General features: G+C 45.6%; 1 protein-coding gene across 2 annotated transcripts in view; it reads right to left on the bottom strand.

Annotated features, from left to right (window-relative positions):
• The window catches only part of ZDHHC14 (zinc finger DHHC-type palmitoyltransferase 14), a 285,791-nt gene extending 276,687 nt beyond the window's left edge, over positions 1-9,104 (bottom strand). For both annotated transcript variants that reach the window (XM_068985112.1, XM_068985113.1), the window contains exon 1: positions 8,860-9,104. In XM_068985112.1, the coding sequence (XP_068841213.1) occupies positions 8,860-9,104 (245 nt within the window). The remainder of the gene's footprint in view (positions 1-8,859) is intronic.
• Positions 9,105-22,188: the final 13,084 nt, after the last annotated feature.

Below are 22,188 nucleotides of genomic sequence, written 5' to 3'. Positions count from 1 at the left end.
TTGTCACCAGCAGACCTGCATACAAGAAATGCTAAAAAGTACTTTGGCCAAGAGAAATAATGCATATTAAAGAAATAAATAGTACTATAAATGGTAAATATATGAGAATAAATACAAAATTCTATTTAAAATTATTGCTTTTTCATATATGTACAAGTGTATGTGTCTTTTAGATTTTATATATGTGTACAGGTTTTGTTTTAAAGTATATTCATTATATATATATATATATACATATTTACATTTGTTTCCTTTAAATACTACTGACCACTTTTAAATAATAACATTACTGGATTTGTATCATACACAGATATAAACTATATGAGAATAAGAGTCAAAGGGTAAAAGAAGTGGGACTATAATATTATAAGTTTCTCATATTAGTTTTGAAGTTCAACATTACTATTTGGAAGCAGACTATTAAAGAGTAAAGATGCATATTCTAATTTCTCAAACTACTAAAAAAAAACAACAAGGAAATATAGCCCACATTTTTTAAAGGAAATAAATTAGAATGCTAAAAATAGGCAATTCATCTAAAAGGAGGCAAGAAGGAAGAAGAGAGAAAAAAACAGATAAATAGAAAACAAATACCATGATGATAAACTTTAATCCACTGGTCCTAGGATAGAGGCAAAATTTGAATGTGGACTATCGTACCCATGTTAAATTTCCTGAAATGGATACTAATACTGTGTGTGTATAACAGAATATCCTTTCTTGTAAGAACTACATGCAGAAAAATATGGATATAAAGAGCATGACATCTGAAACTTACTCTTCAACAGGTCAGAAAAGGGAAAGAGAGAGGAGGGAGCGAGAGCTTTTCTAAATAAAAGATTTTCATTACTTTTTTAAATATAAGAAAATTTTATTTATATGTATTTTTTAAATGTTTATATTTATTTATTTGGCTGTGCCAGGTCTTAGTTGCAGCATTCAGGATCTTTAGTTGTAGCATGCTAACTCTAAGTTGCAACATGCGAATCTAGTTCCCTGATCAGGGATTGAACCTGGGCCCCCTGCACTGGGACCATGGCGCCTTAGCCACCAGACCACCAGGGGAGTCCCTTCACATTTTTATATAGAAAAATAAGCCAAACTAAAAACAGGCCAGGAAGCCACAGTCAGAACTGGACATGGGACAACAGGCTGGTTCCAGATAGGAAAAGGAGTACGTCAAGGCTGTATATTGTCACCCTGCTTATTTAACTTATATGCAGAGTACATCACACAAGCTGGAATCAAGATTGCCAGAAGAAATATCAATAACCTCATATATGCAGATGACACCACCCTTATGGCAGAAAGCGAAGAGGAACTAAAAAGCCTCTTGATGAAAGTGAAAGTGGAGAATGAAAAAGTTGGCTTAAAGCTCAACATTCAGAAAACGAAGATCATGGCATCTGGTCCCATCACTTCATGGGAAATAGATGGGGAAACAGTGGAAACAGTGTCAGACTTTATTTTGGGGGACTCCAAAATCACTGCAGATGGTGACTGCAGCCATGAAATTAAAAGACGCTTACTCCTTGGAAGGAAAGTTATAATCAACCTAGACAGCATATTCAAAAGCAAAGACAATACTTTGCCAGCAAAGGTCCGTCTAGTCAAGGCTATGGTTTTTCCAGTAGTCATATATGGATGTGAGAGTTGGACTGTGAAGAAAGCTGAGGGCCGAAGAATTGATGCTTTTGAACTGTGGTGCTGGAGAAGACTCTTGAGAGTCTCTTGGACTGCAAGGAGATCCAACCAGTCCATTCTGAAGGAGATCAGTACTGGGTGTTCTTTGGAAGGACTGATACTAAAGCTGAAACTCCAGTACTTTGGCCACCTGATGCAAAGAGGTGACTCCTTGGAAAAGACCCTGATTCTAGGAGGGATTGGGGGCAGGAGGAGAAGGGGACGACAGAGGATGAGATGGCTGGATGGCATCACCAACTCGATGGGCGTGAGTTTGAGTGAACTCCGGGAGTTAGTGATGGACAGGGAGGCCTGGCGTGCTATAATTCATGGGGTTGCAAAGAGTCGGACAGGACTGAGCAACTGAACTGAATGCATACATTCAACAAGCTTGAGGGTAAAAAGGCAAGGCATTAATAATGACTAGCTCAGGTACTGATGACCTCAGGGAGTGGCAGGAAGATGGCCCAGGGCTGAAACCCAGAGGATGTAATACTCAGAAGCCCTGATATTAATGTGGTTCTTGAGTGAGTGGCAGTTTCATGGGTGCTCTTTATAATATTTTATTTCAAATTTGCACGTGTGTTACATGAATCTTCTGTATCGATCTAATACTACATTTTTTAAACAGGTGGTAAACAGAAGAAACAGATCATCCAGTTTATAAAAATTAGTTTGAATTCGGACCAACTTTTATATTTAGTGAAGAACTAAACAAAAGCATTAAGAAGGTCCCCAGCTCTTACTTGAACCAACTGATGCTTTATCAGATTCCAATTTCTGGGTGTATCTAATTAAAGCATCTACTGATTTGGGGCCCAATCATGTCCAACTCTTTGTAACCCGATGAACTATATAGCCCACGAGGCTCCTCTGTCCATAGGATTTTCCAGGCAAGAATACTGGAATGGGTTGCCATTTCTTCCTCCAGGGGATCTTCCTGACCCAGGGATCGAACCCGAACCTCCTGTGTCTCCTGCATTGGCAGGTGGATTCTTTTCCACTGAGCCACCAGGGAAGACCAGAAGCATCTATTGACCACCACCATTTTCCCTTTCCTGACAACCTCATCTACAAAGCAAGAAGCACACGTCCTTGAAACCCTTAATTTAAGTTCTCCTGCTAAGAAATAAAAACTCTGCTTTGAATAAATTATGTGCAGCATTGTACTGCAAAAGAAAAATCTCCAGGTTATGTAGCTACGGGCTTCCCTGATGGCTCAGCGGAGAAAAGGAGCCACTTGCAATGCAGGAGACACAGGAGATGCCGTGGGTTTGACCCCTGGGTTGGGAAGATCTCCTGAAGGCGGAAAATGACGACCCACTCCACCATTCTTGCCTGGAGAATCCCATGGACAGAGGAGCCTGGTGGGCTACAGTCCATGGGGTCACAAGAGTCGTACACAACTAAGCAAGCAAACATGCACGTAGATACAGTACATTAAATAACTGACCATCATCACCCTATTATAGGAACCTACAGGAGTCCTTTTTGCATAACGTGATGTCACTAAGCTAATAGCAAACAGTGAAATATAAGTAGTTGATAGAATTCTTAAGAATCCTATTATATAAATTCAAGTATCCAAAGTCAAGACAGTATAAAACGTAAAATTATTCTAGGTGCTGGTGGTTGTTGGGTACCTTGATATATATCACAGAGTGCTTTGTTTGTTTAAAGCATTTAGTTAAAAAATACAGGAAAAAAAAAAAAAAGAAATATTGGTTGGTGAAGAGAACACCCCAACTCTATCATTAATTTTCTAAGTAACCAAGAAAATCTTTGATTTCTTCTGTTTCAATCGATGCATTTGAAAAAGGATGATATTTGATTCTGAATTACATTATAATCAATGTTTCTAAGGCAAATGTTCTATAAGATATTATTAATTCCACATTTTATTAAAGTTCCCAACTTTACAAAATGAAAAAGCAAAGCACATAGAAGTTGTTTTTTAGTGTGTTTCAGTTTTACCATTATTTCATTAAATGATAAATATTTACTGAGAGGCTGCTATGCACAAGGTACTACTATAAATGCTGGGGGAATATGAGTTAACAAAACAGAGTCCCTATCCCCAGGGAATTTATACGTGTTGCCTGCGGGCTCAGTCACTTCAGTCGTGTCCGACTCTCTGCGATCCCATGGACCATGGCCCGCCAGGCTCCTTCGTCCATGGGATTCTCCAGGCAACAGTACTGGAGTGCGTTGCCATTTCCTTCTCCATGTGTTAATCACGCATAAATGAATGGGTTATCTTTCTGTATTATAAGGCAGTACCCTCTACTAGATAATAAAGGATTTCCAATCTAAAAGGGAGACATTATTACTGGAAATCACACTTTTGTTTATGGGGGACAGTCTCTTGTTCCAGCTTCAAGGCAAACAGGACTCCAGTTCCAATGACTACCAATTATTCATCAGTTATTTCAGAGGGGAGGAGCCAAGGAAACAAAGAAAAGGAGGAGAAGGAGAAGAGGAAGTAATGAAGGGCAGGAAGGCAAGGGGACGACAAGAGAGAAGAAAACATGACTTTTTTTTAAAGAATCACCAATGGACTTCTCAGCGGGGAGAAATTTAAGAATGGTACCGCAATCTCAGCTTCAGCTCTAGTAACGTCTCCAAACTGTCTGTGGTGACAGCATAGAAGCAGGGGACGGTCAACTCCAAGATCTGAGCATCGCTCCCCCGGCCTCAAGGGGTGCTCCTGGAAACAGGAACGTCATGTGCACCCCAGTTCATCTCCTTCTTTCTGCCCTGGTGATGAAGAGACTATGAAAGTTCAATACTTTAGGACCAAAGACTTTTGCTTTTTTTCCCCCTCAAATTTTCAACTCTAAAGTGGGCTCTGTGTGTGTGTATGTCAGAGAGAAAGAAATTGATAATGTTCACTGATTTTTCCCAGAGAAGGCAATGGTACCCCACTCCAGTACTCTTGCCTGGAAAATCCCATGGACGGAGGAGCCTGGTGGGCTGCAGTCCATGGGGTCTCGAAGAGTCGGACACAACTGAGCGACTTCAATTTCACTTTTCACTTTTCACTTTCATGCGCTGGAGAAGGAAATGGCAACCCACTCCAGTGTTCTTGCCTGGAGAATCCAAGGGACAGGGGAGCCTGGTAGGCTGCCGTCTATGGGGTCGCACAGAGTCGGACACAACTGAAGTGACTTAGCAGACGGATCTTTTCAAATGACTATTCTGGGGGTGTGAGTCTAAAGACACTGCAGAGAGTCTCTGATGAGCCAGCCCTCAATAAGTACAAGGAGTAGCAAGACATCTCAATAGCACTGCAACCAAACTCCTCCCTTCCCTCTTAAACACCCATGGAATGCCGTCACTTTGGACCAGCCCTCTATAGGTTGAATAAAAGATGCCCAAAGGTAAACAGCCCCACCCTAACTGGCAAAGACTGGAGAGCTGCTTTAGGTGGACTTCTAGTTGCTTTCTTTCTGTCTTCTCCATTCTGAGATGGTAGCTCCAAAAATGGAAATGAAATCCAGTCCCTGCTTCTTGGAGGTTTCCCCTGTTCTTGCTCAGGGTCTGGATAAAAGGGGCGGGGGCAAAGCTGCTCCTCTGTTTCAACCGCTGGCTGCACGGTTCCACATTTTTTCAGCCCTAATATGCTATCCCTGTCATGCTTGCTTCATAACCCCCATACTCCCTCCTTCACAGGTTCTCAGAAAGGGGGACCAGTGTCCCTGGGAGGCTATTGCTCTAATAACGCATGCTAAGTTGCTTCAGTCATGTCAGACTCTTTCTGAATCTATGGACTGTAGCCCACCAGGATCCTCTGTCCATGGGATTCTCCAGGCAAGAACACTGGAGCGGATTGCCATGTCTTCCTCCAGGGGATCTTCCCCAGGGATCAAACAGACATCTCTTACGTCTCCTGAATTGGCAGGTGGGTTCTTTACCACTAATGTCACCTGGGAAGCCCTTCTCTAATAATAGGTACCATCTAATGAGTATATGGTACACATCAGATGTTGTACTAAATATACTTCTTTTAATCTTCACAACATTTAACGGTCGATATTATTAATCCCATTTAACAGACTGGGAAACTAAGGCTTAGAAGAGTCAAATTACGTGTCTAGGGTCATACTTCTGGGCAGAATCTTGGGATCTGTCTTGCCAAAATGCACACACACCTGTGACCACTATTCTACACGTGGAGGAGGAGCAGCCCAGACCATCAGAAGGGTCACAGGCTTTGCTGCCTGAAGCCCCATCACTAGTGTGTGATGTTAGGTGGTTGCTTTCCAAGCCTCTGTCACTTCATCTTCAAGTTGGGAATAACTATCCTATCCAGCCTTTCTTCCAGGGTTGAAGACAGTATCAATACCTATTGCTGCATCCCAGGAAGTCCACTTCCCTGTCCATCTGCTCAAGGTCAGAAAGGAGAGGTGGGGTGGAGAAGAGTTGCAGGAAAAGGAGGTCTAAAACTGAGTTTAGAAGTTATTATGTCTTATTTTCAAATTTCATATTTGCCTTCGTGTGACAGAATGGAGAAGCAGAGTCTAATGTTTAAAAATGGAACTCTGCTAATATTAAAGTTATCCAGACATGAAATTTACTAAAACAGGCAACCACATAGTATATGCTCAATAAATAACGGAGGAATGGCAGCAGGAGGGCAGACAATGAGCAAAACAAAGCTGGCGTTCTGTCTTGATCTCTGTTAGTCTACTGGCATTTCATTTCCCAAGCATGTGACTAATTGGTTCTCTGACACTCAGTCAAATTAATTTCACTCTGGCATTACCAACGGTAATGAACTTAAAAGCAATACAGGGACAAACATTCTTGCCAAAGCATAATATTCTATAGTTTGAATGGCCCTATGATTTTTTGCAACTGAGGTTTCATGCTGCGATGAGCCTTCTTTCCTTGAAATCTGAAATCACCTAATTGAAGTGACGCTCACGGACACCAAAGATACATGTATACGTAGAGCCGATCTAAAAATGAAGCTGCTGACAGTAGCTAACAAAATCCCAGAGCACATGTTTATTCCTACAGCCATCCATTAACACTGACGCAGAAAAAAAAAAAATCCCTAACAACCTGCTAGTGAGGACTTCGGGGAACTCTTGGAAGAAACACACACAGAGACGAAGTAGTAGAAATGAATTTATGATGGTTTAGTAAAAAGCAATGTTTGAAAAGAAGAAAATAAAAGATGGTGAGTAATAACTGGAGGGGACCCCTAACCATCCAGTGGGGATTTGTGTTAGAGAAGCTGAAATATTCATGATTCTACATGTAACACACTTGTGGCTGAAGCTGTGCAATGCAATCACAAAGTTAATCCACTTTCTCCACTTTTAACCTTGCTAAAAAGAGCAAAGATGGCAATACGGATCCACTGAAAACTTTGTTAACATTAGGAACATAGTGAACACTGTCTAGGGGACCCCCTGTCATGAAAGCCGCCATTAGAAGAATGGCATTTCTGTTCAGCCACATGGAATCACCAAGTCAGTGCGCAGTTACGACTGTGCTGCAAACTCTGGCCCCTCGCTCCAGTTCCCCAGGTCTGTAAAGACCAGAGGATGACTCTGGATGAAGGCAAGGAGAACGGAAGCAGCAACAACAGGGCATTTATCGGGTCATTCCGAAAGCCTCTCCACACCCTGACCCTCCAGCCCTCTGTCCCCCTGACAGACTCCACCAACTAGTCTCAAAGGTGCACCAAAGTTAAAACCTCTGGGAGAGACCTGAGCATTTTGCATAGTCAGAAATGGAGGGGCTGTCTGAAAGAAAGGCTGGGGGAGGCGGGGGCTTATATCTGAGATCTCTCTCCTCACCTGTTCTAATTCAACCCTGTTAAAATTGTTCATCATGGCACAACGTTCAGATGCAAAATTCTTCCCCTCAGAGTCAGAGGGCTTTAAGTGAATAGTATTACACTGTCATCCATTTCTGACTGAGTCAGCATTTGGAATATCAAACATCAGGCACAAAATCAGAGCCTATTAATACTTATCAGAGACAAAAGTAAATACACACAGAAAGTTTTAATGAACCCTACCCAACAGAAGCAGGAAGTGTTATCATGCCCCATAATAACCAGGATACAGCAAAAGCAAAGAACCCCCAATAAATATATTACTTTTTTTTTAAATGGTGGTGGGGAGTAGTAGCTACAAGTTTCATTGAGCATCAGATACCAAGAATTACATAAGAAGTTGCATTGCAAATGTTGGACCTAATAAGAGCAATTGAAATTGATTCTGGAATGTGGTTAAACTACTTTATCTAATACTATTAATCAGTAAGAAGATCCCTCATTAGTTGCCAGGAGGATAGCTGCTACCAGCCGATCTGATTTTCCTGAAAACAGAGAAGACATGCATGTACTTTGTTTTTCCAGTTAAAGCTCTAAAGTCCCCAAGTATTGTTTCTGGAGTCAGAAGTTGCCAAGCAGTGTCATACTCTTTCTGAAAATAGGCCTACAGTCTCCTTTTTAACCTGTTTCCAAATATCAGGAAGGGGTGGGAGAAGTGTTTGCTTGGAACATTTTTTTATTGAAACTTTTTTTAAAACAGTGAAGCGTTTAGACACCTGATAGTAAATCAGAAACTGTTGACCAAGGGTGAACATCTAAAGGGGAACGAAAAATGAAATTATCCTTCCAGGCCACATGGGGTGGCCTACACTCTGAGACCTCAACCAACCAAGATTTCTCGATATCCAGCAAAGATGCGTAGAAGATTTCGGAAGCCAAGCTTAACATGATGCCCTTACAGCTCTTGAATAGGAAAGGAGGCAAACTCTGTGGATCCCCTCTGTGATCTACCTCCTTCCCGCTTCCTACAGAAGGCTACATCTGGGCTGGACTGCTATTCCCCAAACTCTAGGAGTCGGGCCAGCGCCAAGAATCAGCCACCTGCCAAAGTGCCACTCAACAAGGCGGGTACACCTTCCAAGTGTCCCCCTCTGCCCTGTCCTCCACTCCTAGAGTCCGACCCAGAACTGCATTATCTCTGGGGACGGACCAGCAAACAGACCTTTGAAAGAAAAGAAAAAAAAAAGGTGGTGGTGGTTGGGGGGGGGGCGTCTGTATTATATAACGATATACAACAGATAAGGCTTCTAGAAAACGAAAGTATCGAGGGGAGGGTCAGGGATCGAGGGGGTGCAGGCGTCGGGGAAGCTTTCGCCGCCACTTACTCGAAGGCGAAGAAGAGTCCGCTAGTGACCAGGATGAGGACGAGGGTCAGGTAGAAGACGCCCGTCTGCCGGGCCATCATGATCCTCCCGTTGCAGAAGAACTTGTTTCTTCCAGGGAAAACCTCCCATTTCCTCCGGGCCGCGATTTTCTTCTTCTTGTGGGGCGACTCCATGGGGGAGGAGCTGTGGGTGCTGATCTGACTGTACTCGCAGTCTTTCATGGGCCCGCCGCCGCCGGGAGGCATCCACGAGGGCAGCCGGCTGGGGGCGCACACCCCCAGCAGCCCCCCGGCCGCGCGGGCCCCGCCGAGCCACGACCGCCGCCGGCCGCCCGGCCGCCCCCCGAGCCTCGGTGCCGCGGCCCCTACGCGGGCTCCCGGCTCGGCGACAACTTTGCCGAGGACACCCAGGTTAACCCTTTGGGGCGCCCAGCTGTCATAGCCCGATCCCCTGCCGAGAGGGACGGGGCTCGCCCGCAGCCCGCGGCGGCGGTCCTCGCTCGCGTCCAGCCCGCGTGCCGGGGCTCGGGGCCCCCGCGGGGTGCAGGGGGCTGCCTGGCCGCCCCCCGGTGGGCCGCGCGCCCGCCCCCTCGCGCGGCTGCTCGCTCGGCCCCGCTGCCCCCGGCCCGCGGGCTGGGCCTGGGCTCCGGCCCGCCGACCCCCGAGCGCTGCGCCCCGAGGGGACACGAGGCGGCGGCCCCCGCGCCGGCTTCCCCGGGAGCCACTTCTGCGCTGCGGTTCAGGTTTATTCTAATCCTTCCTCCCGGCGGCGGATCCTCCCCAGGAGAGAGCGATGGAAACTGGGAGGCCGCTCGCGGCCCCGGCAACCCCTCCCAGGGGTGGGTGGGGAAACCAAGCACGTTATTCTGTCGGGAGCGGGCTCGGCGACAGCCTGGGCGCCGCTGATCGCGCGGCGACCCCGCGCCGGCGCGCCCGCCAGCCGAGCCGAGTCCGCGGCCCCCGCGTGAAGCTGCCGGGGCCGCCCGGCCCGAGGGTCGCGGCGGCGGCGGCGAGTGGCGGACTGCGCGCCCAGGGGCTCGCTGGATCGGTCCTGCCCCATAGGAGCCAGGCCCGGCACAAGGAGGGCCGCCGGGGGCGGCGAAGCGCTTGTGTCCGGGCCGCTGGGCGAGCGCCACAGACACTTGTTTGCAAGGCTGAGCCCCGGCGCGCGCGCCGAGCTCCGAGCGGGTCCGCCTCCTCCTCCCCGCCCGGTGGGCGGTGGCCCGCGCCTCGCCCGCCGGGCCCCTCCTCCGGCCCCTCCTTCTCGCCGCGCGAAGTCCGCACGGGCACTGCCGCGCCCCCGCCCCGGTCCCCACCGGCGGGCCGGGCGAGGCCAGTGTCGGGGCGGGGGTGGGCACTAGGCTCCCTCCAGCATCGCCCCGGGGCCGCTCCAGCCGGGTACCCGCTGATCGCTCTCCCGCAGATTTCTGTCCGCTTCCCCGCTTCTCCTCCCGGTTTATTCCCGCGGTCGCAGCCGCCTTGGGGACACACATTCACGCGGCAACACGCAAACCCATTCTTGCGAGTCCCGGGGGCCCGAGGAACCGGCGCGGAGGCGTGACCCTCCCAGGCTCCCAGGCGGGGCGCGTGGTCGGGTCGCGGTGTTGAGGGGCGGGGGTTCTCTAATGCTGCCCGGGAAGGCGATGGGGGCGCCCGGGCGACAGGGTGGGTAGGGGCGTGCCGAGGCGGGCCAGAATCCAGGATGGGAGCTGCTGGCGGGTGGGGGGGAGGGGGGAATCTCCGCCTCCCGGCCGGCTTCCAGGCCGGGTTTCCAGGTTTCTGCGGGGAGGAGGGGGCAGCGAAATCGGTCTCGGTCACCCTCCGGCCTCCGACTCCCTTTCGGAGGACAAGCCCCCGGTGGCAGCCGGTTCTGCGTGGGTTGCTGCCTCCCCTGCCCTTTCTCACTTCTCTCCCATGGGCGCCCACAATTTGCTCGCTTTATTTCTCTCCCCCTGACCCCCGCCCGCTCCCACGGCGGCAGGGCCAGTTCTGGTCTCCCGCCCAAGCCGGGCGGTCCCCGCGGATCGGCGCCAGCGCTCGGCCCCAGGTTTGCCGCGGGGTCTGAGCCCTCCCGCCGCAGGCATAGCCGGTGGGCCGCAGGAGCGAAGCCTGCCGGGCGGGGAAGCTCGGTTTTCCGCGCCCCACTTTCCTTTCACGGCCCAATGGGATGTGTAGTTCTTCCTCTCACGCCGCTGCTCCGAGAGAAACCGCAACTAGGGGACCAAAAAACTACAAATCCCTGCATGCTCCGCAACGAGGGCGGGAGAGGCGCGGTATTGAGCGTGCTGGTGCTCTCCGTTGGAGATGGACACCAACAAAGGGAACGGTGTGGACTGCTGCCCCTTTCCTGTGTTGGGGCACTTCCCGCATGACACATGTTCTTTATCTAATCTTCACGACAACCCTGCGAGACACTGTTGTATCCGGCTTAAGAGAACGCACAGCTACTTGCCAGAAGTCACGAAGCGCCGGGTGGTAGAGATGGGATCGAACCCAGAGCCCTGAGAATTTGCCTTCTTAAACACTGCCTAGGTGAGCAGTTTTCAAAGGGAGGTGAGATTTGATTTAATCAAGAGAGAAAAAGAACTGGGGCCATTTGGGAAGCGCTTCCTGTAATGAGGAAAAAGTGGCGGGAATGGCAGTTAGAATATGAAATGAAATTAGAAGGAGTCATGAATAAAAAATATTTACAAGGGTCCATTCTAAATCACATTGGAGGATGGGTAGGATCTTGATTAGAAATAGGTTCAAATGGTTTGACCAATGAGCACATTAAAGAGAGAAGTACTCTGAGGCTGTACTATTTTAAAGAAACAGATCCAAGCCTCAGACATTTCAAATGAAAACTCTCCCATGCTTTCCTTTCCTTTAGCTCATGGGATCAACGGGATGTTATTCGACTTACTGCAAATGCATTTTCTCCAGGTGCCCAGTTAGTATACTAAATCCATTGACTTTGTGGCTTTAAAATAAGATGACTATTCTTGTTCTCAATTAAGATCTAATTTTTTTTTTGGAGTCTTGGTTATACTTTTTATTTTTTAGTTATTTTTTAGTTGGAGGATAACAAACTCTGTCTTTAAAAATTATCTCTAAATTTCCCATTGCAAATAAGTTTCTAGATAAGTTGATATGATTGTTTGCAGTTGTCTTCCTAGGAATTCCTTGCTTCTTCCTATTCCATATTTGCTCAAACTTATGGGATAGATTGAAGGCAGGAGAAGAAGGGGACGCAGAGGATGAGATGGTTGGACGGCATCAGGGTTTCAACAGACGTGACTTTGAGCAAACTCCGGGAGACGGTGAAGGATAGAGAAGCCTTGTGTGCTACAGTCCAAAGAATCAGACACAACCGAGTGACTGAATAACAACAATGGCAACTAAACCACCACCATGGCTATTAATTGGTCTTCCCAGGTGGCATTAGTGCTGGAGAACCCTCCTGCCAATGCAGGTGACAGGAGCCTTGGGTTCCATCCCTGGAGGAGGGCATGACAATCCACTCCAGTAGTCTTGCCTGGAGAATCCCATGGACAGAAGAGCCTGGCAGGCTGCATACAGTCTGTGGGGTCGCGAAGAATTGGACATGACTGAAGCAACCTAACATTCATGGCACACCCTTTCCTTTCACGTGATGGGGGCCCCCAAACTCCCCACCTTTGCTGCAAAGCCAGGTCAGGGTCAGGGCTGAGGGTGGGGCAGGGAGGCAGGCATGACTGAAGCTACTTAGCACCCACACACAAATGTAACATCTTACAGTTCTGAAGGCTAAATCAACTATGGTTCAATATAATAAAAATTTAAAAATAATATATAGATTCCATATTTTAATGCTATAAAGACTCAGTACATCTGGAATTATAGACCAAAACATTTGTTTTGAGTGTGAGAAGATTGAGGTCCAGAAAAGGCATCACCTGCAAAAAATTCCTTAAAAATGCCTCAGAATAGCAATTTATAAACGAACCTTGAATTGAAAGAGTGCGTTATTTGATTTAAAGCTTTAGAAAACTGATGCTGCTGCTGCTAAGTCGCTTCAGTCGTGTCCGACTCTGTGCAACCCTATGGACAGCAGCCCACCAGGCTCCTTCATCCACAGGACTCTCCAGGCAAGAATACTGGAGTGGGTTGCCACTTGATAACTAGTGATTATTTAGTGCCTGTTACTTGCAAGACAGTATGATAAAAGAAGCTGAATATGGCAGAGAAGCTATCGTCTGGTTGGGAAAACAAGATGCAGACACATGAGAAAGTAAGTAATGAAAGAAAATTACATAATAAAATCACTATTATTTCTGGAATACCTTCTTGTCTTAGGCAGTGTCTTGGTTCGCTATACATTTAGCTTATCAAATCAAGAGGCAATTCCCTCATAGCTCAGTTGGTAAAGAATCCGCCTGCAATGCAGGAGACCCCAGTTTGATTTCTGGGTCAGGAAGACCTGCTGGAGAAGGGATAGGCTACCCACTCCAGGGCTCTTGGGCTTCCCTGGTGGTTCAGCTGGTAAAGAATCTGCCCACAATGAGGCAGACCTGGGTTCGATCCCTGGATTGGGAAGATCCTCTGGAGAAGGGAAAGGCTACCCTCTCCAGTATTCTGGCCTGGAGAATTCCATGGACTGTATTATTCCCTGGGGTTGCAAAGAGTCAGACATGACTGAATGACTTTCACTTTCAACCTGATGAGGTAAGGATTATTATCTTCCTTTCCCAGAGGATAATACCAAAGATCAGAGAAGTTAGGTGATTAGTCCAAGGTTTCACAGCTGGTAAGTAACAGAGTCAGGATTGGTGGCTAGGTTTGCATGTCTGATTCCACTACACAATGGAAGAGTATACGTGTCTGACTGCCCACTGAGGAGGGAAGAATATCTTGATGTCAGTAGGAGAGATCTCTGCTAGACTGTAGCAAAGTGGGACCCCAGGACTCAGAATTTGATAGGCAGGACTAAAGGGTCAGGCTCCCAAGGAAATGGGAAGGGTGGGAAAACACATGATGTTGGGCAAGTAGTTTACTTGGAAGAAGATTCCAGAAAACACTGCTGAGATAATCGGGAAGTGAGCTAGGGAAGGAGGAGCCTGTGAGGCTCGCCCCGAGAAGCTACCACTGTGGGCAGCTGGAGCTCAGACCCTCCAGGCCACTGTGGGAAGTGGCACAGAACCTGCTTCCCCTCCTGAGGGGTGAGGAAGCTGAACTTTGTTATTAGCTGAGAACTCCCGGGAGCATTCACTCTTCGTCTTGGTTACATGGGACCGCCCTCCTAGAGCTACCACGGCCATCACCACCCTGAGCCCCGAGGGCTCCGAGCTGGCCCTCCCTGGAATGCTGGTGCATCTTTAATTCTGACGGCTCTTTCCCTTGTCTCATCTGCCTCAGTGAGTCTACTGACAACCTGGGTTGTGTTACTCACAAAATTAGAGCTTTGTTACTTTCATCTGAGCAGCTCAAAGTGTGTTAGTTGCTCAGTCGTGTCTGGTTCTTGGCGACCCCATGGACTGTAGCCCGCTCGGCTCCTCTATTCGTGGAACTTTCCAGGCAAGCATACTGGAGTGGGTGGCCAGTCCTGCTCAAAGCAGTCCACAAACCCACGTCAGTCATTCTTAGAATCCCTCCAGTCAGGAGAAGCTGTGGTCTCCACAGTGAAGAGGGAGGACATTGGGATCCCCCAGCAATGATTTGTATACCTTTGGAGGACAGGATGAGTGCACCTGGGTGGTGAAAGTGCCCAAGTCAAAGGGACTGGGTCCTTGAAGAACTTTGAGCATGCCAGAGGATTTCTTCTGAGAGTTCAGGGCTGGCAGGAAGTAACTGGTGGCTCAGATGGTAAAGAATCTGCCTGCAGTGCAGGAAATCTGGGTTCAAGAAGATCTCTCCCCTGGGTCAGGAAGATCCCCTGGAGAAGGAAATAGCAACCCACTCCAACATTCTTGCCTGGAGAATCCCATGGACAGAGGACCCTGGCAGGCTATAGTCCATGGGGTCACAAAGAGTCGGACATGACTGAGCGACTGACGTTTAGCTTAGGAAGTAATTGCTGAAGCTCCTATACCAAACAAAATTCCTCAGAAAATCAATCAGGCAACCTAACTCCTTCCAAGCCAGAGAGTTTGCTCAGATTTTTACATGTACTCCACACATCTGGGAACATCTTGTGTCAAAACTTGTAAGATGTTTAAAGTAATAAATTCAGCACCACAAGAGAAAATTGGATGAGGCAGAAAAAATTTAATCCAAAATGTTCTTATAATTTCCCCAGTGACTTTTTATTGGCTCTTCTAATGCTAAAAAATTACTTTTTTGTATTTTAATAAAAGCAATAAACATGCATTGGAAACCATTGTGTTAAAAAACATTATCTTGGGACTTCCCTGGCGGTCCAGTGGTTGAAACTTCACCTTCCGATGCAGGGGCCATGGGTTCGATCCCTGGTCGGGGAGCTAAGATCCCACATGCCTCGTGGCCAAAAAACCAAAACATAAAACAGAAACAATACTGTAACAAATTTAATACTCTTTACAAATGAATAAATAAAAAAATAAAAAATTAAAAAAACATTATCTTACACATAAATACGAAAAATGTAAAAGTTGCTCAAATTCCCATCACCTTAAGATAACAGTCATTGAGGCTTTGTTGACCATCCTTATGAAATTCATGTTATGTACGCACATACATGTATCTATCACTTAACAAAAATAGAATCAAGTCACGCGTGCTATTCATCCTTTCTGCTTTTTTGAAGTGTGGTATTTTTCCCTTTCATCCTCAATCCCCGCTCTTTCCCAAGTAACCAGTGTTAACAACTTAGTATATATCTTTCTTGAGGTTCATATAATTATAGGCAAACATATATGGGGCTTCCCAAGTGGCTCTAGTGGTAAAGAACCTGCCTGCCAATGCAGGTAGGTGTTAAGAGATGCAGGTTCAATCCCTGGGTCAGGAAGATCTGGAGGAGGGCATGGCAACCCACTCCAGTAATCTTGCCTGGAGAATCCCATGGACAGAGGAGCCTGGCGGGCTGCAGTCCATAGAGTCTCACAGAGTCGGGCACGACTGAAGTGACATAGCATGCAACATGCATACACACATATATGCAGTCCATAATCCAATTCATCAAATGTCTGAATGATGCTCTTTATAGTTGATCTTCCCTAGTTCGAGATCCAGCCCAGGTTCTTATCTAGCAGTTACTCCTTCAATATGAAACAGTTCCACCTCCTTTTAATTTCTTGATCTTGACGTTTTGGGATTCCCTCATAGCTCAGTCAGTAAAGAATTTGCCTGCAATGTAGGTAGACCTGGGTTCAATTCCTGAGTCAGGAAGCTCCCCTGGAGAAGGAAATGGCAACCCACTTCAGTATTCTTGCCTGAGAAATACCATGGATGTCGGGGCCTGGTGGGCTATAGGATCGCAGAGTCAGACACAACTTAGCAACTAAACCACAACCAGACCACTAATTTTGTATGATGTCAGTCCATTTGGGGTTTGTCTGGCGTTTCTTCACTGTATAATACACGTCGGGGCTCTCATCAGATTTCAGCCATGCGCATGAAGGTGATGTTGCGAAACTACAAGATACTGTCTAGGTGGCATCTGCTGCTGCTTCTGGGCCTGCAGTTCCTCGCAGAATTTCAAAGAAACATGTTCATACTGCTTTCAGCTGCAGGTGCAGGATAAAGCCAAATGTGCCTCCAGCCCAAGGCTAAACTGACACCCCAAAGTACAGGCACTTATTAACTGAGAGGCAAAAATGTATGGACTCAGCAGTTTTAAAGAAGCAAAAAATTATGAAGTACAAAGTTTCCAAAATGATTTTGTTGATTACTTATAAAATATGCAAAAGAACAGTAACCAGTAATATAATGGGGGAAAAAAGAAGCTTCCTCAGGGCAATGAGAAACAGTTCTACCACGTCTCAGATTTAGCCCTCGCAGTAAGACAAGGGACAACTAAAGCTCCTGAGTTCTGCAACTCTGGTTACAATGGTGAGAGCCCAGCCTGGTTTTCAAAACACCTACCTCTGGACAGTCGATACCCATTTGCTCCTCAAAGGATGTGAGCAGAACAAAGAAACACTTTCTTAACTAGAAATGCTACTTAGAAAGAATTTCAAAAGAATCCAAAGTAGATTTCAAAAATGTCTTGTCTCCTCTGTAAAGAATGGCTTTTGAGAAATGTTTAATGCTATTTCTGAACTAAAGCTAGTCAGTAAAACGGCTTGTTTGACTTCTATTTATTTTCTGAATACATGGAAACCAAGTCCAAGGACAAATTTTCTTGGCATCCTTGGCATTTGTGGGAAATAAAAACCTCATCGGAATGAATAACTAAAATCAGCCCACCTCAAGTGTTGTTGTGAGATCAAAAAAATATGTGAAAGTGCTCATCAATAGTAAGTTCACAAGCAGGTATTACTTGTATTCTTATTATTTTTCTTTTTCTCATTAGTTTTCACTATTTCTATCATTTTCTTTCAAAAGGAAGTTGAGACTTATATACACATGTCCGCTCACTCAGAAGGATTTCTTTGGGGTGTCTTTAACCTGATTGCTAATTCAGGAAACCGGTGGGTCCTTATTCTTCTACAGACATGTGCATAACTATACACTAATGAAATCTGAAGGTTATCCCTGCTTTGGGTATAAAATATCCAGGATAGTCTTACTTATAGCTGATCTAATATATTTTCAGGAAGTTTTCATTTTTATAACTTTCTATTGTTCCTAGTTATATTTCATCTTCAGAAACAGTTTAATTTATTCTAGTATAGGCTTATTTCTGGGATTAAAATTATTTCAAACTGTTAACTTTATCTTACATCCTTTCTGGAATGACATAGGTTCCAAGGTTTTTGTGTTTGTGTATGTGTGTTTTAATAAGCTAGGATTGTTTTTCACCTTTTATTTCCTCACCAGCATTGGTACTGTTTCACTGAAACGTTGTTGTTGCTGTTAATAGTAAAAAAAAACTTAAAACTTAGAAGAACTGTATGTCCACTAGTAGAAAGTCAAAGCGTTAGTTGCTCAGTCCTGTCTGACTCTGCAACCCCATGGACTGTAGCCCCCCAGGCTTTTCTGTCCATGGAATTTCCCCAGCAAGAATACTGGAACTGGTTGCCATTTCCTCCTTCAGGGAATCTTCCCAACATAGTGATCAAACCCACGTCTCCTGCATTATATGTGGATTCTTTACCACTGAGCCACCTAGGAAACCTGTATGATTCTAAGAGGGAGTTTTTATATCTTTAATGTATTATTATCTAAACTTTTTATATTCCTACAGTATTTCTTAACATTTTTTGGAAGAACAGAGATTACCTTTGTATTTCCATACCCCAGTTTGTTTTGCAATGAATAAAAGAATTTGCAAATAATATGTTTTCTCAGTTAAAAATCTACCCTCCAGAAACCACCAAAGGTAAGGGACTTTCTATTTTGACATTTCCTATTCTGTTATTAGTGAGTGTCTTTCTGGCTTTGTGGGATATCCAGATACTCAGATACAGAGCAACGCTTTATTAGCAAGGTTGATTGTTGATGTTTAGGCAAAATATGGGCGTTTTGTAAGAAGGAATACCTGGAACAGAAGAAAAGACATGTTTAGTTTAGTAGAAAAATGAAAATAGGTTAAAGTGCTAAGTTGAATGTGAATATTGTCAAGCCCCCATGATGACTCTGTCCACGTGGAAATCCGTCACCACAAGAAAAGCTTACCATGATCTCAACAAGCTTTTGTCTGATAAACATTTATCACCCCTCTGGCAAACGGGAAAGTAGGTAACAAAAGTTCCATTTTGTTAAGTTTTGGTATCTTGCAGATGTTCAGTGAGCTTATATAGCAAAGCTTTGAAAAATCTCTTGTAGGCTAAAAAAAAAAAAGACTATAGAAGAGGAGAACAGAGAAGAAAAAGGAGACAAGAGGAGTCTAACTGATATGAAACATTTAAGGTCTTGAACTTTAAAAGCTTTGGGCTCCCAAGATAAATTTGAGTAATGTTGATGAACTGTGTCTTATCCATCAGAGTCCCAAGCATGTGCTGCAGACTATGGGACTGCAGGGACAAGTGAGAAGCAGTCTCTGGCATTAACTGTTGCATCTGGAAGGCAACTAAGGACGCTCTCAACAGTGATTGTGCGCACGGTAGAGCAAGGGGCCACAGGCGAATACTGTGACTAACATGGGATCTGACATTCGCTCTGGACCTGTACTCACCCTGAATCAGAGGCAAGAAAAGAGAATTCCAAAATCAAGGAAGAAAGAACTCTCCTGGTGCTACACATGCCACCACCGCAAGCCCACCTTCTCCTGTGTGACCTCAGGTGCCCTTGAATTAATGCTGTGAAGGCCACAGGAAAGGCACAGCTACACCATTTGCAGAAAGAACTCAGTCACAGGGAGCTCCAGGAGATACTGAAGTTGGGGCTGCTGTTGCTGCTAAGTCACTTCAGTCGTGTCCGACTCTGTGCGATCCCATAGACGGCAGCCCACTGGGCTCCCCCGTCCCTGGGATTCTCTAGGCAAGAACACTGGAGTGGGTTGCCATTTCCTTCTCCAATGCATGAAAGTGAAAAGTGAAAGTGAAGTCGCTCAGTCGTGTCCGACTCTGTGCGACCCCATGGACTGCAGCCCACCAGGCTCCTCTGTCCGTGGGATTTTCCAGGCAAGGGTACTGGAGTGGGGTGCCATTGCCTTCTCCAGAACACATGCATAGAGTGATCCAATTCTGATAAAAATGCTGCAACTATAATGCTTAAATATAGTTTGACAGGTGACAATTCTTATCTCTAAAGTTTTGTGTGATTTTTTTTCTTTTACTTTCTCCATTAGGCTTTTCTGCACTGGTTCATTATTTTAATAAGCATGTGAGTGATGGATTCATGTGGGAATAAATATATAGAGCAAGGAGAGAATGTAGCTCAGGGCAGAACCCTGGGGAATGCTGATATTTAAGGGACAGAAGATGAGAGTGAGCAAGGTAACAAAGAAGGCTTGTCCAGAGAAGAAAAAATCTTGGAGGATAATTCTGAAGAAGCCAATGAAGGGCAGAATTCTAGAAGGAACAGGGCGCTACTCAGTGTGAAATGCCGCAGAGAAAGGCTGCCCAGTCTAGCAGGAGGATGTTGCACGTGGAAATTAGAAAGTCACTCTGGCTTCTGAGAATGCTTTGAAGAAGTTGTGGGCCAGTTTGTGGAAAGAATGGGCAGTGAGGAAAGAACACAGCAGAGTCATGAAGAGGTATTAAAAATTACAGATCTTTAGGTACTGCAGCAGACTGTCATCATCATCATACTAGGAATAGCCTGAATCCAGACCTGGGGATGTTGAGATGCCTGTTACCCTAGAAACCCAGAGACGAGTACCTTAGCAACATGTACCAAACCGCTCTATCCTGCATGGCACCTGAGATGTTTATGGACCCATTCTCGTGTGTATTGTGTCAGTTAGCCTGTACTCTCTGATGAATGGGAAAGATGTTTCTATAAACCAAAGGCCTTGACAATGAGATCACTTTGTAGTCTCTCTAGAACGGCACAGGGGCTGACAGCAAGCAGCAAGGTCTGTTATTAGAAAGACTCCATAATGTCACAAGAAAGTGTTTATAACCTTACATGACTACCAGGGACATGGTTTCTTGTCTAGTTGCCCTACCTATTAGCCAGGTTCCCTTGGGATGAAGACATGATTAAACTCAATAGACCGGGGTTTCCCTGATGGCTCAGTGGTGAAGAATCCACCTGCCAATGCAGGAGATACAGGTCTGATCCGTGTTCTGGGAAGATCCTACATGCCGTGGAACCACTAAGCCCTTGAACCACAACTATTGCGGCCGTGCTTGGAGCCCACAGACTGCAACTGCTGGAGTCCTCGAGCCCTAGAGCCAGTGCATCGCAACAAGAGAAGGCACTGCAATGAGAAGCCCGTGCACCACAACTCGAGAGCGGCCCCTGCCCGCCGCAACCAGAGAAAAATCCTCAGGGAGGCGAAGGCCCAGCACAGCCAAAACTAAGAAATATAGAAATAAAACTATTTTTAAAAGTGAAGCTTATTAATTTAAAAGAAGCTAAATAGACTAAAAGAGAAGGAGAGAGATAGAGGGAGAGGGTATGTGTTTAGAAAGTGTGCCAGGCACGGCTCTTTCTCCTTTCATTTTAGCCAGGTGGCCCTGGAATGGCATATCATCAATGCATGGCAATCATACATGTTTGATTACATATATAACATAATACATATAAAACAATACATGTATCTGAGAATCATGCACCAAGAAGCATATTACACACATTACTTAATTTTTTATTTAATTTTTATGCAATCCCCAAATTTCAGTTGGGTGAATACTTAATTTCCCTTTTCATTAGGGGTAACTAATATCAGAGGAAACTGAGATGAAGAAGGTAAGGTAAGGTAAAGTAGCTCAGTCATGTCTGACTCTTTGCGACCCTGTGGACTGTAATCTACTAGGCTTCTCTGTCCGTGGGATTCTCCAGGCAAGAATACTGGAGTGGATTGCCATTTCCTTCTCCAGGGGATCTTCCCGACCCAGGGATCAAACGCGGGTCTCCCGCATGGGAGGCAGACGCTTTAACCTCTGAGCCACCAGGGAGGTCCCTGAGATGAAGAAAAGCTATGTTATTTGCTTGAGATTACACAGATTACTTGATTTAAGGTCATTTCTGGGTCTTCAAAGGGCACAGAGTGAGCTCATTTTTTAAAAAATTTAATTTAATTTAGTTTGGCTGCACCACATCCTAGTTGCAGCATACAGGATCTTTCTTCAGTTGCACGCTCTTAGTGGCAGCATGTGGGATCTAGTTCCCGGATAAGGAATTGAACCCAAGCTCCATCCACTGGGAGCACAGGGTCTTAGCCAATGGACTATCCAGGAAGTCCCAGAGAGTGCATGAAGATTTTCTTTTTTTTTCTAGCCACGCTGCAGGGCGTGCAGGATCTTAGTTCCCTGACCCTTTGATTCCAGGGTCAGTTTTATATTTTTGACCTGCAGGAAATGCTGAAGATGTTTCAGTACCTCTTTCAAGCATATGTTGTTATAAGGAACGACCTCTTCTCCATCTCTTCAGAGGAATTTAATTTAGAAAACAGTGAAGATTACATAATTTGAAAAAAATCCTTATTTATAAATTATGATTATAAAATAAGACATTAAAAAGATTGCAACTTTAATTGTCCCTAAGAGTGGGGTAAACCACCACCCACTCACAACCCTCATTTCCAGCATCCCCAGAATGCGTTACATGAATCCTGGATTACCATCCAATTTGTGGTTCCAGGTAATGTAATCTAAAGAGTACAGCAAGGATGCTGTAAAAC

Source organism: Capricornis sumatraensis, chromosome 13 (assembly GCF_032405125.1).
Source record: "Capricornis sumatraensis isolate serow.1 chromosome 13, serow.2, whole genome shotgun sequence".
NCBI classification, from domain to species: Eukaryota; Metazoa; Chordata; class Mammalia; order Artiodactyla; family Bovidae; genus Capricornis; species Capricornis sumatraensis.
The sequence above is the reverse complement of the archived record's forward strand: the minus strand, read 5'-3'. Positions and strand labels throughout refer to the sequence as shown.